At 40.6% G+C, this 17,498-nt stretch overlaps 1 protein-coding gene and 2 pseudogenes across 1 annotated transcript in view; 1 reads left to right on the top strand and 2 right to left on the bottom strand.

Moving 5' to 3' along the window:
• The window catches only part of NCAPD3 (non-SMC condensin II complex, subunit D3), a 133,575-nt gene that overhangs the window by 113,011 nt on the left and 3,066 nt on the right, over positions 1-17,498 (bottom strand). The window contains exons 3-4 of the mRNA XM_006892853.1: positions 14,368-14,522; positions 9,134-9,296 (exon numbers count right to left, since the gene is read on the bottom strand). Coding sequence (XP_006892915.1) covers positions 9,134-9,296; positions 14,368-14,522 — 318 coding nt within the window. The remainder of the gene's footprint in view (positions 1-9,133; positions 9,297-14,367; positions 14,523-17,498) is intronic.
• Positions 137-4,317, top strand: LOC102872859 (annotated as a pseudogene).
• On the bottom strand, positions 10,572-13,904 carry LOC102872454 (annotated as a pseudogene).

Genomic DNA, 17,498 nt, shown 5'->3' with positions numbered 1-17,498 from the left:
AAAATGTAAACTAGACTTTTCATTAAATTTTAGTAACAAAGAACTTTACCAAAAATGTCCCATTAGTAACTTCAGTTTTAGTGGGCAATCAACAGTGCTAAATTAGCAATATATAATAATTTTACTTATGGCAATGATGGAGTACGAGGTTTCATACATGTTGTCTTATCATGAACAACACTTTATAAAATAGAAAAATCTGTAGCAATTAAAAATGGAAAAGGAAAGTAAACATACAGTAATTAAATACTACATACACTATTGCATGAACAATGAGTCAAGAAATAAAGCAGAACAAGAAATCATACATTTCTTCACATCCAAGAAAAATGAAGGGACAATAACCAAAAACTTAAGGGATACAGAGGAAGTACTACAGGGAGACAGATAATGAGTGGATTTATCTTAGAAATGCAGGGACACTTCAAATTCAGAAAGTCAGTCACTCAATTGCATACATTACATCAACAGAATAAAGGAAAAAATTATAAGATCAATACTGTGGATCAAAATAAATTGATAAAATGTTAATTAAAATCAAGAGAACTGGAATAAAAGTTCCTCAATACAATTCAGAATAATTCAGGGGAGAAAAATACATAAAGCCAACAGCAGCTCATATTACACTAATATTACACATACCAGAGAAAGACAGCTTTCTCAAAATCTGGAACAAGAAAAGGGTGCCCACTCTGATTACTTCTATTCTCAACTATATTATAATAGACGTCAAAGTAAAAAGATAAGGAAGAAAAGTTATCCAGATAGGAAAAGAAAATTAAAAATGATCTCAATTTGTAGATGACATAATCTTAAAAACATAAAGGCAAAAGGAATTCACAAGAAAACTTCTATAACTAATTTAGCAAAGTGCAAGGCCAACAAACAAAAATCAGTTTGGTCGTTAGGTCATTGGTAAGAAATCATAAAGAGAAATTAGGGGAATAATTTATAATAAAATCTAAGAAAATAAAATACCAAGGGCAAGAAGGATTTATATAAGGAAAATTACAAAGCACTGCTGAAATTAAAGATACAAGTAAACGCAAAAAATGTTCTAAGGCCTAATATTGCTAAGAAGTCAGTACTTACCACATCTTTGTCATCTATGGTTGTGTCGAGTTGGAACCGATCCACAGTTGTCCTTCCAGCAGGTTTTTAATGCCAGTTAATTGCGTAAGAGGAGATTGCTCCTCTGTCTCCCATGGAGCTGCTGGCGGTTCTAACTGTCTGTCTTTGGGATGGCAGCACAGCTTCGACCACTAAGCCACCAGAGCTCCCTTTTTGTTATCTAGTGCTGCTACACCAAAATACCATTAAGTGGGTAGATTAATAAATAGAGCTCTATTCTCTCATGGTTTAGCCAGTGAGAAGCCCAAATTCAGAGCACCAGCTCTGGGGGAAGGCTTTTCAATCTACAGGTTTTGCAAGAAGGTTCTTGTGTCTTTTCAGCATCTAAAGACCCGGCATTCCTCCATGTGTCTTGGTAGCAATCATTTCCTGGATCTAAGAAGTTTACCACACTGTCCCTGGGTCAGAAAGACGTGTTCTGTGCCTAGTTCTTATACTTGAAGATACTGAGATACTTCCTCATCTATGTTCCTTGTTTAGTCTCTTTGATATCTCAGAAGAGAGTGACTTGGCACAAGTGAAAAGTAGCTTTACTACTGTAGCCAGCAATAGGGTCCAGAGGAGACCTGGCTGATTGGAGTTACTAGGCCTGTATCCAGAAGGAGTCACAACCAAGAGACTGAAAAGTGGATTTGAGGGCTTCGGCAGCACTTCCTACTGTGGCACTGGTGGCAACATGTAGTCCCTAGGGACTCTGAATCACGCCCCCCCTCCAGTCAGGCGGAAAAGAAATCAAGAGCCAGAGCCCATCACATTATACCTTGTACTGTATCTCAGCTGCTTTCTGCTACTCTGGTTGATGAAGTACTCAGAATTGGCAATGTTGAGATTTCACAGGTTCCTATTGTGGGGATAATCAGACATGCAGAAAAGGCACCAACATTGTTTACAAAATAGATGATGTGAGAGCTGCAGCCACAGATGTTCGCCAGTGGGTTGACACAGATGATACAAGAGGTGAAAACACTGTAGTTCCTCCAGAAACATGTGGAAGTGGCAAGGCCATCTTAGACCTTTTCAGAACAAAAAATATCTGGTAGTCTTTAAAAGTATGCCCTTGGGAGAATATGAATGAGTTCACCACACAAATTCTGAAGTAGTCAATGCACACATGATGGTGAATAAATATAACAGCCAGATCTCAGCAGGGAGAGTACCTGTAAGCAATCCTGGAATGGATGAGGTAGTAATTACCTTTGCTCCAGCAAATGGCCTTATTGTGGCCTCAGAACAGGTGCTGAAATTGATTACAGCTTGCCTAACATCTGAAGGGTTGGATTTTCAAGATCTCAAAGCTCAGCTCAATCACATGAATGTAGCTGTGATTAAGCAAACTCTGGAATTTCATAGCAATGAGGGACACATGACACATGTCCTCTACTGTAGATGTTGATCATTTTAAGTCCACAGACACAGAACAACCAGATCTAATCAGAGACGTGGTATTTTGCAGCTGGTCTATCTTCAAAGGCATACATGTTTGGTTAATTGACTCTAGGAAGTCGGTTTCCTACATAGTAAAGTGGACTGGGGTGGCGGTGGGAAATTGTACAACAAGGAAAGATTTTTTTTCTCTTTTCAGAGAGAAAAGTGAACTGGGAGGGGCAGGGAGGAAAATGTGAAACAATGAATGAATGGATATCCAAGTTCTTTATAAACTTTCATTGAAATATAAAAAGAAGAATTCATAAACAATAAGCAAAAAAAGTCTCAACATCTTTTTGAAACTTCCTGTTCTTTGTATTTTTTTTAATTTTGAAGGAGGGTGGGCAGGGATGTTAAACCAGAGTGGAATTACTTGGAAAGGTTACAGATAAGCTAATTAAACATTAGGATGGATTTGGGAGAGGGACACTATAACGAGAATTGGACAGTGTTACTTAAACTTTCAGGAGCTTCTCCCGTCTTAAAATGTTTCTTGTTGAGAGAAAATGGATGGGAGTAGAGCCTTTTGGTAGAGAACTAAAGCAGAGACTTGCGCACTCTGCCTGGTTTTGTTTCTCACTTTGGTTATGCACTTTGTTCAGCCTCTTGTTATGACTGCCGCCAAGTGTTTTGCTATAGATGAAGGGTTCTGGAGTGAGGGTGGCCCAGCAGGGCAGAAGGGAGGAACACCATCTTTGTTACCATTCTTTGTACTAAATAAGTGCATTCATATATTCAATAAAAAGTTATTATGGAGAAAAAAGAAAAAAAAGACTGACTCAAGATATAACCTAATGGTACAGATTGCATCCAGCCTGACTAACATAAATACGCAAAATGATCTTAAAATGAAACAAAAATCTCAAATTTCCAACAGAAATCTTTATGTAAATGGAAAAAAAAAATACCCCTTAAAACCTCTAACAAATTCTCGACACTATATGAAATGAAAAGAGGTGTTAAAGAACTAGTACAATGCTGAGAAAAGAACAAAGAGGAATGCATATTTTCCGTCTTGAACAAACACAGCTAGGGTAACAAAACATCCGGGAAGTACTTTAGCAACAAACACACAGACTGGGAGTCCAGAAATAAACTCACTTTATCTTTGGTGAAAATACAAGGACATTAAGTTGATTCAATGGAGAAAGGTTAGATTTCCACATGCAGAAGAACGAAGACAGATTCATTCTTCATACCATATGTGAAAGCAAATTCAAAACAGATTTAAAAATATCTCTTGCCTTCAAGTCAATTAAAATTCATAACCAGCCTATAGGATAGAGTAGTATCATGGCATAACGTTTCCAAGGATGCAATCTATTTTTGACGTCTTTTTGTCCTTTAAAGTTGGGTGATTTTTTTTAAATTTATTTTTGAGTGCAACTTTGCAAATCATATTGGTTTGTCAATCATTAACACATTTTGTTTCATAACATTAATTACACTGATGTCTTATTTGCTGATCAATCATTTATTATAAATTGTCTTTCTCTTTATTCATTTTATCTGTTCACTAATTTTCACTCTTTTCTGCCTTTCAAAAACCTAGTAAGCATCCAAAAATTATTCTAGCTGTACTAACAGGCAATGGATTGAAAAGACCATGGCTTGAATCAGCTGCATCTTGGTCTTCAAACTGACAGTATTGGTCCTCAGTAAGAGTCTGTAACATTCCCTGATAGCAGACTTTCCCAACGCAATACATCTCCTAACCTCCTGACTGATTGTTTCTAGGGTGTTGATTCTGGATCTGATTAAGATGAAATTGTTGACAATTTCAATCTTTTCTCTATCATGATGTTGCTTATTGGTTAGTCCAGTGGTGAGAATATATGTTTTCTTGATGCTGAGATGCAATCCATATTGAAGTCTTTGATTTTCTGGAGCAAGACTTCAAGACTTCCTCACTTTTAGCAACCAAGTTTGTGTCATCTGCATAATGCAGGCTGTTGATGAGTCTGTGTCTGACATGATCACATTTTTTTTTTTCATAGAGTTTAGCTTCTCAAATGACTTGTTCAGCATTTCTGAAGCTGAAAGAACTAAAAAACAAATTCAAGCCTCAAAGTTTAATATTGAGACATTACGGGAAATATCTTGAATAATCCAGGAAGCATCCAAAAAAGATGGAAAGAATATATTGTCTCTGTACCAAAAAATATTGGTCAACCCTGAAATATTTTGTGAAATACCATATAATGAAAGAAGAAGTTGTTCAAACTGCACTGAGGCAATGGTAAAAAATAAGGCTGCAGGAATGTGTAGGAAGCCAACTAACATGTTTCAGCTAACAGATTCAGCCCTAGATGTACTCTTCAGTCTGTGCTAGGAAATCTAAAGGACAACTGCCTGGCCGACTGACTGGGAGAGATCCATATTTAGTCTCATTCCTAAGAAAGGTGATCCAACACAATGTGGAAATAATTGATTAATTATCGTTAATATCACATATAAGCAAAATATTGCTGAAGATTACCCAAAAATGGCTAGAACAGTATAGTAACAGAGAACTAAATGTCAGAGGTTCACGTTGAGTTTAGAAGAGGCTATGGTACCAGGGATATCATTGGTAATGTCAAATGGATCCTGGCTAAAAGAAGAGTATACCAGAAAAATGTGTATGTCTGTTTTATTCACTACGTTGTTGTTGTTGTTATGTGTCATCGAGTCGTTGGCGACTCATAGCGACCCTAAATGCCATTCTATCCAGTGCCAACCTCACCGTCTCAAACACACTCATTCCCACCACTCCACTCACAAAATCGATCCATTTCATCGAAGGTCTTCCTCTCCTGCTTTCCCAAACATGATGTCCCTTTCCAGTCCCTCCTTGCAACATGCCCAAAGTATGTCAGATGAAGCTTCAGAATCCTTGACTCCAAGGAGCACTCCGGCTTCACCCTCTCCAGGACAAACCTGTTTGTTCTCCATGCAAAGATATTTATTTGACAGTGTGGATCACAACAAATTGTGTCTAACATTGAGAAAAATGGGAATCCCCAAACACTTGACTGTGCTCCTATGAAGCCTATACCTAAACCAAGAAACTGCTGTTTGAACAGAGCAAAAGAACACTGCATGTTTCAAAATCAAGAAAGATGCGTCAGAGATGCATCTTTTCTCTATACCTTTTCAATCTATATGCTAAAGAGACCTTTCAAGACACTGGACTTTATAAAGAATGTGCATCAAGATTGGAGGAAGTTATGCAAATGACTGCTGAAACCGAGGAACACTTGAAGTGCTTACTGCAAGAGATCAAGGACTGCCACCTTAAATACAGGTCACATCTCAACATCAATAAAACAAAAATCCTCACCAGCATGCCAGTAGGCAGTATCGTGATAGATGGTGAAGTTGTTAACAATTTCCTCTTGCTTGTGGGGATCATAATCTTGGTACCAGCAGTAAAGAGATCAAGAGGCATACTGCAATGCAAAAGTCCATCATCAGAGTCCTCTCCAAACTCTGGAGGGGTAATGATGCCAGTTTGAAGACTAAAATGTGCCTGATTCAAGCCATGGATCTTTCCAATCACCTGCTAAGTACCTGAAAGCTGAACAATGAATAAGGGTGTGGTTTTGGAGAAGAGTACTGAATATCTCAAAAGAACAAACCAATACAAACTGGAGAAAAGGCAACCAGAGTGCTCCTTAGAGGTTAAGGACAGTAAAGCTGCTTCTCACACACTCTGGGCACCTTGCTAGGAGAGGTAACTCCTTGGAAAGGGACATCATGCTTGGAGGGTCAGAGAAAAGAGAAGACAATCTAACAAGACGGCTTGGCACAGTGACTGTAGCAAAGGGCTCAGGTATGTCAGAGATGACGAGGATGGCACAGAATAGGACAGGATTCAGATCTGTTGCGTACAGGGTTGCTATGAGTTATGCTCAACTCCATGGCACCTAACAACAGCATGCTAACTATTTAACATGTTGCCATAAAAAACAAATTAATTATACAGTTACGAAAACACCTCAGGAGGGGAGGCAAAATTTAGAACATGTGAGTTATCTGCTTAAAAATATGCTATATGCAATTTTACAAATTCCCAAAACAAAACAAACGGAATAAATTAACATTTATTAAAAATGTATTTAGCAAATTCAATAATTCTATCTTACCCCTTCCCCCATTAATATTGTATTTGCAGTACGGAGGAAAATGAACTTCCTAAGAGTCACAGGAGTAACAATACAAATTGAACAGTATTCATAAATAGCTTTTCTTGTGCTTTCCTTCAAGTATTAGTAATCATTGTTGTGCTTTCTCAGTTATAATAGTTTTTAAATTTATTTTCAACTCCTCACATCAGCAGAGAACTGCCGGAAGTCCAGGCTGGGTTTAAAAGGGGTCGTGGTACTAGGGACACTGTAGCTAATGTTAGATGGATCTTAGCTGAAAGCAGGGAGTACCAGAGGAATGTCTATGTTTCACTGACTATGAAAAGGCCCTTAACGGTGTGGATCATAACAAATTGTGGCTGACTCTGAGAAAAATAGGAATCCCAGAACACCTGATTGTGCTAACGAGAAACCTATACTTGGACCAAGAGGCAGTCATCAGAACAGAGCAAAGAAACAATGCATGGTTCAAAATTGGGAAGGGCCTACACCAGGGATGCGTCTTGTCTCCATACCTTTTCAGCCTGTATGCAGAACAGGTTATCTGGGAGGCTGAGCTCTAGGAGGAAAAATGTGGGGTCAGGACTGGTGGAAGAGCTATCAACAAACTGCGATATGCAAATGACACAACCCTGCTTGCTGAAACTGAGGGGGACCTGAAGCGCTTGCTGCAGGAGGTCAAGAACTGCACCCTCCAATATGGATTGAGGCTCAATATCAAGAAGACAAAGATTCTCACCACTGGACCAATTGGCAGCATCAGGATGGATGGTGAAGAGATTGAAATTGTCTTTAGTCTGCTTAGCTCCATAGTCAACATCAATAAAACAAAAATCCTCACCAGCATGCCAGTAAGCAGTATCGTGATAGATGGTGAAAAGACTGAAGTTGTTAACAATTTCATCTTGCTGGTGGGGATCATAACCTTGATACCAGCAGTAAAGAGATCAAGAGGCATACTGCAATGCAAAAGTCCATCATCAGAGTCCTCTCCAAACTCTTGGCACCAGCAGCCAGGAAATTAAAAGATGTATTGCCATGGGAAAGTCTGCTGTTAGGGACTTCTCCAAAGTACTGAAGAGCAATGGTGTCTCTCTGTAGACTAAGGTGCGTCTGATATAGGCCATGGTCTTTGCAATCACTTGTTATGCGTCAGAGAGTTGGACAATGACTAAGAAGGATAGAAGAACTGATGCCTTTGAGCTGTGGTGCTGGAAAAAGAGTATTAAATGTACCATGGACTGCTAAGAAAACAAACAGAATCAACCTGGAGACGGTTAAACCAGGATTCTCCTTGCAGACAAGGATTCTGAGGTTTCGTCTGACATACTCTGGACATGTTCTAAGGAGGTACCGGTCCTTGGAAAGGGACATCATGCTTGGGAGGGTAGAGGGACAGCACAGGAGGGGAAGACCCTCGATGAGGTGGATTGACCCAACGACTGGGGTAATCGGGATGGGTGTGTTGGAGGCAGTGCGACTGGCACAGGACAGAGCACAGTTTAGGGCTGTTGTACACAGGGTCGCTATGAGTCATAAGCAACTGCTGTGAGTTGTAAGCAACTCGACAGCACGCAACAACAACAACTACTAGAGAGAGATAAAATAGTAACTTCTCTCAGTAAGACATCCTGTAAGCCTGAATAGGAAGCCATGGGAGAAAAAAATTTTAAAACATTAAAAAAGCGAATAGGGAGTCATGGAAACAAAGGATCTTGTCCAAATTTCATTTCTGAGTCAAGGGTTGAGGGACAAGAGTAGCAAAGGAGTTCCTGAAGCTTGGAAATAAATTCTTCTCAGTTTCACACCTCTAACCTTAGTTATATTATAGTTATAGCAACATTAGACAGAGGAATATCAGAAAACAAACATACTTAAAGAAATGAGAAAGGTTATTTTTCCACATTATATTATAGGTACAGCACAATAACAGACATACACAAGAACATAAAAAAATAAGCATATATGAGAACACAGGAGAAGGATAGTTTTCACATTAATTATATTGTATTACAGATGTAGCATAGTAATAGGCAGTTAGGAAAATATTAAGAAAACAAAATATATTTAAAGAAAAAGAAAGGAATTTTTCTAATTTTGTTGTTCTTGAGTTTAATTGAGTCAGAACCATCCCACAGCTGACCTTCCAGCAGGTTTTCAGAGGCAGTTAATCACATAGAAGGAGAGTGCCTATCCTTCTCCTGAAAAACGGCTGGTGGTCTTGCCTGCAGGAATGCAGCACAACTTCTCACTAGGCCACCAGAGCAAATTTTTCTAATACATATCAAAAACCAAGTCTTCACATACTTCCTCTCATTTAAGCCTCAGAACAAATCTATGGGATGGGTTATCACTGCCCCACTTTTTAAGTAGGGAAACAAATGCACAAAAATCATGTGGGGAAAAAAAAACTTGATTTGAAATCTGTCTGACTGTATAAGTATACATACCTGGGACTTCAAGAAGCAGAAAATAAAGCCGAGCAGCATGAAGGCCATATTCTCGATACTGTGCACTGGTGTTTTTCTTATGAACTAGTTGAACAAAGTGATAGAATAATGCCACAAGGACACTATGAGAAATATTGTTCTCAGAGAAGAAGGTCCAAAGGTTCTAGAGGAAAGAAGGAGAGAGGACAGATCACAGAAGTCAATGATTAGAATGGAAAAATTTATTCGTTTGTATTTCTCAAATTCTAAGTGCCTATTACAGACAAATAGAACAATCTCACTTCCAGTGCTAAACAACTGCTCTCTTCTAAGGAACTGAAATAAAAAAAATCCATTATTCAAAAAGCAGAGAGATAAATAATTATATGTTGTTGTTACGTGCTTTTGAGTCATACACGACTCATAACAACCTGATGAACCTTAGCACTGTTCATAGAGTTTCTGGAGGCAAGTCATTTCTGAAGTGGATGCCACTCCGGCTTCCAAGCTTGTTTTAATCGGGAAGCTCCACCAAACACTGTCCACCATGGGTAACCATTATCACATTTGGCACATTAGTGTCACAGTGTTTAGCATCACAGCAACTGCAAGTTACTTCTGTAGAGCAATGCACAGACCAGTGCTATACCACCTAGAAAAATGTTTCACAAAACAATCTGAACCAGACCTGAGGGCCACAGATTAAAATTACCGAGCTTGATAGTTTAACTTTCTGTCCACTAGGCCAAATATATAAGATACTAAAATAATCAAACCTTTCAAAAATTTGGGTTAATTTAAGGATATAAACTTTTGAAATTATTAGAAGTCATGACTATGAAGCTTTTAGGTCAATTTGTATGATCTAGTGACACAATGGTAAAAAATACACAATAACAAATTAACTATCACTTAATCATTATTCTTCCATCTGTGTATGATGTACCCAAAAGTCATATTCACTCTAATTACAAAATAGGAAAACAGAGATATTTCTTTGCTGTTAACTGAAACATTGATGGTTCAATTGATGGTTCAAACATAACCAGAGGCTCTGCATGAGACAACACTGTGGTTCACCTAGTGATATGATCTAGTAAGAAAACCCCACAGCCGAGAAAACCCCATTCTGTCAGGTCAAAGCACTGAGTAACAGCACCCAACAAGGCTGGCAACAGGAACAGGAAAGACAATACCACAAAGGATCCCCTTCAACAGACTACAGAAATTCCATAGGTGAAAAAGAAAAGAAACCCTGGAATACAAACAATAATTACACTAATTTTATCATTTTTAAATGCTTTCTTCTAAAACACAAGTGGATTATGTGGTTAATGTGCTAGCAAAAAGATACCATTTTTCCCTTTTTAAAAAAAAACCACAAAACCACACACACAACACAAAAATATCTTTTTTGGGGGGGCATTCAAAACGTGAACTTTTAATAACAAACAGCAGGTCAAAGTGGGGAGTCCCCCAAGAGCAAGAATGCTGGAGCTGGTGCTGGAGGCCTCAGGGGCTCCCCATTTCCCCCTTCAAGGACTGAAGACAGGGAAGCAGTGAACCCCACTGAGGGTGGAGGTGACCAGCTCCACATAAATCCAACTGCCAAGGGACCTAAGACCCAAGACGCAGCAGCAGGTGGAGCAGGTTGGGCCCCTGCGTGACCTGGATGGTCCCAGCAGGGTAAGTGGCCCGGGCTGGGCCCGCAAGCAGGCCAAGGCCTCAGGTCAGATGCGGAAGCTCTCCTCCCAGCCATCAATGTGCCGATGCCCTGCAGGGACTGTAGCCGCAGGGAACCCCCGAGGTATTCTGCGTAGGCTCGTGATGTGGGCAGCCCGAAGCCAAAGCCATGCATGGGTCCTGATTGGCCTCCACTGAGCATGTCCATGTGGCCAAAAAGGGGGCTGATCCGGGGATCCTGGATACTGGCCTCGGCCATCGTGAAGTGGTAGTCCATGACCCGGTCCAGGTCCTGATGACAAGATCAATGTCATTGTTGGCGATGGTGATGACGACATCTGGGACGTTGTAAGGAGTGTCTAGGTGACTCTCCATTGTAGCTCTCATGGCGTTTTTGAGCAGCTCGGGCAGGATGTAGTCCAGTGGCATAGGGATGAAGGGAAAACGAGCCCCCACGTGCCCATTGATGCGGACGCAGGGGGGGGGCGGGGCATTGCCATACTTGGCTCACACAGGGTCTGGCAAAATCCACCCATTTTTCAATGATCTTCTTTGGTGAGAGCCGAGTGCAGATGATTCCCACAAAATCAGGCTTGTCCTCGTGCAGTGCCAGGTGATGTGTAGCCAACATGAGGATCCCCAGCTGTGAAGTCAGTGTCTTGTCCAAGAAATAGCGGACAAGCTTTTCATCCTCTATGTGCTTTCGGCTCTCACGCAGGCCCTCCGCTAAGAGGGTCACCACATCCTTATGATCATCCAGCAACTGTCGCACCAGCTGGCAGTACTGGGTCTCTTCTGTCTGGTCTTTGATCGGGGGGAAGTCTGTTAGCTTCTGGAAGGCACGGATGTATAGCTCGTGCACGTGCAGGATGGTGGGGTTGCAGCCAATGATGAAAGGGAGGCTTCGGAAGCTCTTGATGCGGTGAGCGATTCGCACTGGCAGTTCTTGCTGGAGATAGCGGGCACTTTTCAGAAGGTGGCTGCCATCCTGAGAGCGGCCAGAATAGAGCATCATGGTCGGGGTGAGACGGACTGAAGGCTTCTCAGCCGCCACGTCGATGGCTGACTGGTTGTAGAAAGAGGTGACGGTCTTAGAGAGCTCACAGGCCATCTCCACATGGTGTGTCTGTGGCCGATGTAGAGCGGGATTGGAGTGAAAGTGCAGGCCCCAGTAGGGGCCGGAGTGGTGGCCCACCCCAGGGACCACTCCCCAGGACCGTTGCCAGTAGCACTGTCCTGGTCCTTGATCAAACTAGGTGGCCCTAAGGCTGAGGACCCGACAGATGGAGGCAGTGGGGTAAAGAGAGGGGTTGAGCAGGGCTCTTCTCTGACTTCAAGGGCGAGGGCCGGAGGATGCTGACCTGCTCAGCCAGCAGGGTGCAGCTCCCATCGCGGGGCTGGGGTCCGAACGGAACCGCCCGAGCAGTCGACCGGCCGGGTGAGCCCAGCCGCTTGCGCCCTCTGCCGCCGTGACATCACACAAAAATATCTTAAATTCATTACTGTCAAGTAGAAACTGACTCATAGTTGACTGTCCAGTGGGTTCTGGAATGGGAAGTGACTGTCCATCTTTGTGGGAGGATTCTAAACAACCGAAGAGGTGAGGCCTTTGGGTTAAAATTACAACTTCCTTGGGACTACACCAACAGTGTACCCTCAGGATTTTTCCTTATGTACCTTAAAAACACATACAGGGGAATACTGGGAAGACAGAGGCATAAGAAAATGAAAAAATCCAACTGTTTAACAAACAACAAAGTAGCTCAAAATATGTGTTACAAATTTGTGTTTTAAGGTATCACAGTTTCACAAACAGAAAGAAGAGGCTGAATCTCACACAGCATGAAAATGTCTCCGGCCTCTCTTTCCAGATGTGACAGCCCCAGGTGGCCCAAGTGCACTAAGGGACCTGAACTCTTGAGCTGAAGTTAAACAGGACAGATGCTGAGCAAATTGTTTAGGGTGTTATATTCTGACCAGCCTAAGTGCTGTGTGAGGAACTGGGTCCTCACCTAAATCAGCCAGCCTGAATCAAGGCCCTTACAGAGAGCAGTGAGGTGACAAGCAAGGACTGACAGCTGAAGGGGCAGTGAACAATAAGTGTTCTGAGCTACTTGGGAGAGGTAGGGGGAGAGTAGGCAATTAGTTTACCATAAAGAAATGAAGTCTTGATAACACACTATTAACAAAAATGTACCTTGGAAACAGGCAGAATGAAATTCATAACAAAAGAACAAATATTATTTGATCCAACTTAAATGTAATCTCTAGAATACACAGATGTATACAGATTAAAGTAACTCTTCTCAAAAGAGTTGATTACAAGGATTAGATAAATTCTACTTTTTTAGAATGCAATTTGATATACAGCTTCCAGGAAAATGTTGAGCCTTATAGTAAAACTCCATTTAAAGATCCCCATAATCTATTTTCAACACCAAGAACACAAAAATCTCATCACTGGACCAACAGTTAGTATCATGGTAAAAGGAGGAAAGACCGAACTTGTCAATAATTTCACTTTACTTGGATCCACAATCAACACTCATGAAAACAGCAGTCAACAAATCAGAGGATGCTTTGCATTCAGCAAACCTGCAGACAAGGACTTCTGTAAAAAGTGAAAGACAAAGGCAAGCATTTTAAAGATTAAGGAAAGCCTGACCCAAGTCATTGTATTTTCAATTGCTTCATATGCTTGTGGAAGTTGGACAATAAATAAAGGAGATAAAAAAAAAAACTTTTGCCTTTGTATTATGGCACTGGTGAAGACTACTGAATAGATACACCACTGGCTGCCTAAAGAACAAATTTGTCTTAGAAGAAATGCAGCCAAGTGCTTTTTAGAGGCAAGGAGGGTACGATTTAGTCACACATACTTTAAGTATATTGTTAGGAAGAGCCAGTCGCTGGAAAGGACAGCAAGCTTGGGCATCCACCAAAATGTGGAGGTTAGAGAAGTGAAGATTCTCAATGAGATAAGACTGATACAGTGATCAGTGCTTAAGCACAGCAGAGATCAAGCAAGAGTTTAATGTACTATACAGAGGGTCACTGTGAGTCAAGAGTCTACTCAATGGCACTTGTCAGGCTTAAATTACTGCGCCATGCTCCACCATACATTTTTAAAAATATTCATGCCTTTTATACATATTACACTACCTGAAACTCTCTACACATTTCTTGCTTATTCCTTTATTACTGTTACTTCACTAGAAATGCCCTCTGACTTTCATTTCTCCTGATCCAATATTCTGCCCATTTTTGAGAATTCATCTCAGGTTATTTCCTCTCCAAAATGGTTTGGTTCATCTTGATTTTGCCTATATTAATTCTTTTCACGATAATTCTGCTGTAATAAAAAGTGATTATGACTTGAAAAATATCACACACTACTAATACCTTGAAACATTTACAGGAAAACTAGTAAGATATGTCAATGAATCACACTGTTCATGCTATTCTTACTATACCCATTATGAATTACTAAGCTTTATGTTATAATAACTTTCATCGTTCACATCTAACATTTAAAGACAGGTTGCTTTATTATTTTTCTCTTTTTTTTTTACCTCTGTAGATTCTTGTTCCTCAGTCGCAAAAGGGAACAGACTTTCATAGAGTTTTGTAAATGCATCCAATCCATTCTCTAGGATTTCTGCTTCTATGTTGGGATCCAAAGATTCTATTTCTGTGAAGTCCAATTCCCAAACAGTGTCCACCCAGGCTATTTAGGAAACACAATAAAATCAGTAAGTGTTCAACAGGATGTCAAAAATCGGCAATCTGTAGAAAATCAGCAAACTTTGAACTGTAAGCTCAATGGCTAGTACCTTTTGAAAATAGTCTTTTTACAGAATGACCAAACCACTCTCATTTATCAGACTCTACCAAATGATAAATATGAAGAGATCAAAGAGTACCTCAGAAAATCTCATGACCAAGTTAATAAAATCTAAATCAAGTATATAGCATTTCTTTGGCTTCTTGTAAAATAATAGATAGGTTCTTTCCCCAACAAGTTAAAATAGAGGAAACACACTAGACTTCTGCTCAAAGAAATGCAAAGAATTTCAGTCTTCAAAATATGCTGATCAGAATGACTGAGGTGATGCAGTATTAATGCAGAAGTCTAGTTGGATACAAGCTCTCTTGACCCATACATTTCTATCAAACCAGTTCCCCATGTTTTTGTCGTTCCTTTAAAGTTTAACACTAGGACTAGTATTGTTGTGTTATGTACAATCAAGTCAAAGCAACTCATAATTGACCCTCCAGTGGGCTTTCTTAGGCAGTCACTGTGTCAATCCATCTTGTTGAGGGTCTACCTCTCTTATGCTGACCCTCTACCTTTCCAAGCATGATGTCCTCCTCCAAAGACTGGGATCCTCTTGACAACATGCTGAAAGTACATGAAACAGAGTTTCACCATCCTTGTCTCCAAGGATGTGTTCCTAATCACTGCTTGGTTGTTTTTTTAACTTGTGTGCAGTCAAATAGGATCTGACTGGCATAGGAGGAGACTGCCCCTCATTCTCTAGAGAATCTGGTAGATACAAATCGCATGCCTTCAGGATTGCATCGCAGTTTCTTACCACTAGGCCACCAGAGCTCCCTCCTAATTATCTTTAAATGTGTGTTTACTACTGAGTTAGTGGCAATGAGCAAAATGTCATAAAGACCAGGAGTAGCCTCAAACCTTTCTTTCATGGTTCTGAGGAATATTGTATTTAATATATATAAAACCCCTGTAATTAATTAGGCCTTTCTGCCTTAGACTCCAGATCAGGTGGTGCAGTCTGTATCAAACTGTGCTAACACACACACAAAAAAAAAAAAAAGAAAAAAAATTGTGGTAACTCAAAGGCCACAAGTCTCTAGTGGCACGTATGCACCAGGGCTAACAGCGGTTCTAAGAAAAATGTGCAGTCTCTTTCCATTACAAGTTCCTAACCTGGGACGCGATGCACATCACTACATGCTTCCTCAGAAAGTAATCTGCTATCATTTTCTATCACCTACATCCACTCAGCCCACTTGGATAAATTTTACCTGCATTTACAAAGAATAACAAGAGAAAGGAGAAATCTTCAAGATACCATTTTACAAGTTCATAAAACTTGAGGGACAACAGTTGCACATTATTCCAAGTGATGGTTCTCAGTTTCAGTTTTCTTTAAAAAAAGACTTAATAATGGTAGAAGACATACAAGAGACTCAGGGTACACACAAACAGTACTCATCACTTGTCAGAAATCTAGCCAATGGAATACAGTTTTGTTATTGATATGTGCCATCAAATCGCCTGTGACTCATAGTGACCCTATGTACAACAGCTCTAAACCCTGCTCTATGCTGAGCCAACCTTATCAACTCCAGTACACCTACTCCCATTTACCTGTCACAGAGTCAATCCATCTTGTTGAGGGCTTTCCCCTCCTACACTGTCCCTTCACCCTCCCAAGCATGATGTCCCTCTCCAAGGACCGATCTCGCCTTGCAACATGTCCAAAATATGTCAGACTTCAGAATCCTTGCCTCCAAGGAACAGCCTGGCTTCACTTTTTCCAGGATAAACTTGTTTGTTCTCTTAGCAGTCCATGGTATATTCAACATTCTTCACAGCTAAAAGGCATCAATTCTCCTTCTATCATCCCTAGTCTCTGTCCAGCTTTCTGATGCATAGCATGTAAATGCCAAGACCATGGCCTGAATCAGGTGCCCCTTAGTTTCCAGACTGACATCAATGCTCTTCAGTTCTCTGGAGATGTCCCTAATAGTAGACTTTTCCAATGTAATTCACCTTTTGAGTTCTTGGCTTCTGGTACCAACAGTGTTGATTGTGGAGCCAAGCAAACTAAAGCTGTTAACAATCTCAATTTTTTCACCATCTATTACTGATGCTAAATGGCCCAGTGGTAAGAATCTTTGTTTACTTGATGTTGAGCTTCAATCCACATTGAAGGCTGCAGTCCTTGACCATCTGAAGCAATGACTTCAGGTCCTCCTCAGTTTCAGCTAGCAGGGTTGTGTTGTCTGTATTAATGTAGGTTGCTGATGAGTCTTCCTCCAGTCCTAATGCCACATTTCTCCTCATAGAGCCCAGCCTCCCAGAAAATCTGTTCTGCATATAGACTGAAAAGGTATGGAGATAGAATACATCATTGGTCTACATCCTTCCCAATTTTGAACCAGGCTGTGTTTCCTTGCTCTGTTTTGATGACTGCCTCCTGGTCCAAGTACAGGTTTTATATAAGCATGTTCTGGGATTCTCATTCTTCTCAGAGTCAGCCACAGTTTCTTGTGATCCACACAGTCAAATGCCTTTGCATAATCAGTGAAACAGACATTCCTCTGGTATTACCTACTTATAGCCAAGAGCCATCTAACATTAGCTATAATATCCCTTAGTAACACAGACTCTTCTAAACCCAGACTGCACTTCAAATAGTTCTCTACTGATGTACCATTCCAGTCGTTTTTTGATAATTTTCAGAATAGACAGTGTAGCATAACTAATTATTCTCTCCTGTTGTTGTTGTCATGTGCTGGCAACCCATACTGACCCTTTGGTGGGTTTTCAGAGGCAGTTTATCTGCGAGGGAGATTACCCATCCCTCTGCAGAGCAGCTGGCAGATTTGAACCACATGCTTTTGGGACTGCAGCACAGCTTCTTAGCCTTACGCCACCAGAGCTCTCTTA

Source organism: Elephantulus edwardii, unplaced genomic scaffold (genome assembly GCF_000299155.1).
Source record: "Elephantulus edwardii isolate Elephantulus edwardi_28Jun2011 unplaced genomic scaffold, EleEdw1.0 scaffold00120, whole genome shotgun sequence".
NCBI lineage: Eukaryota > Metazoa > Chordata > Mammalia > Macroscelidea > Macroscelididae > Elephantulus > Elephantulus edwardii.
This window is presented reverse-complemented; position numbering and strand designations above follow the sequence as displayed.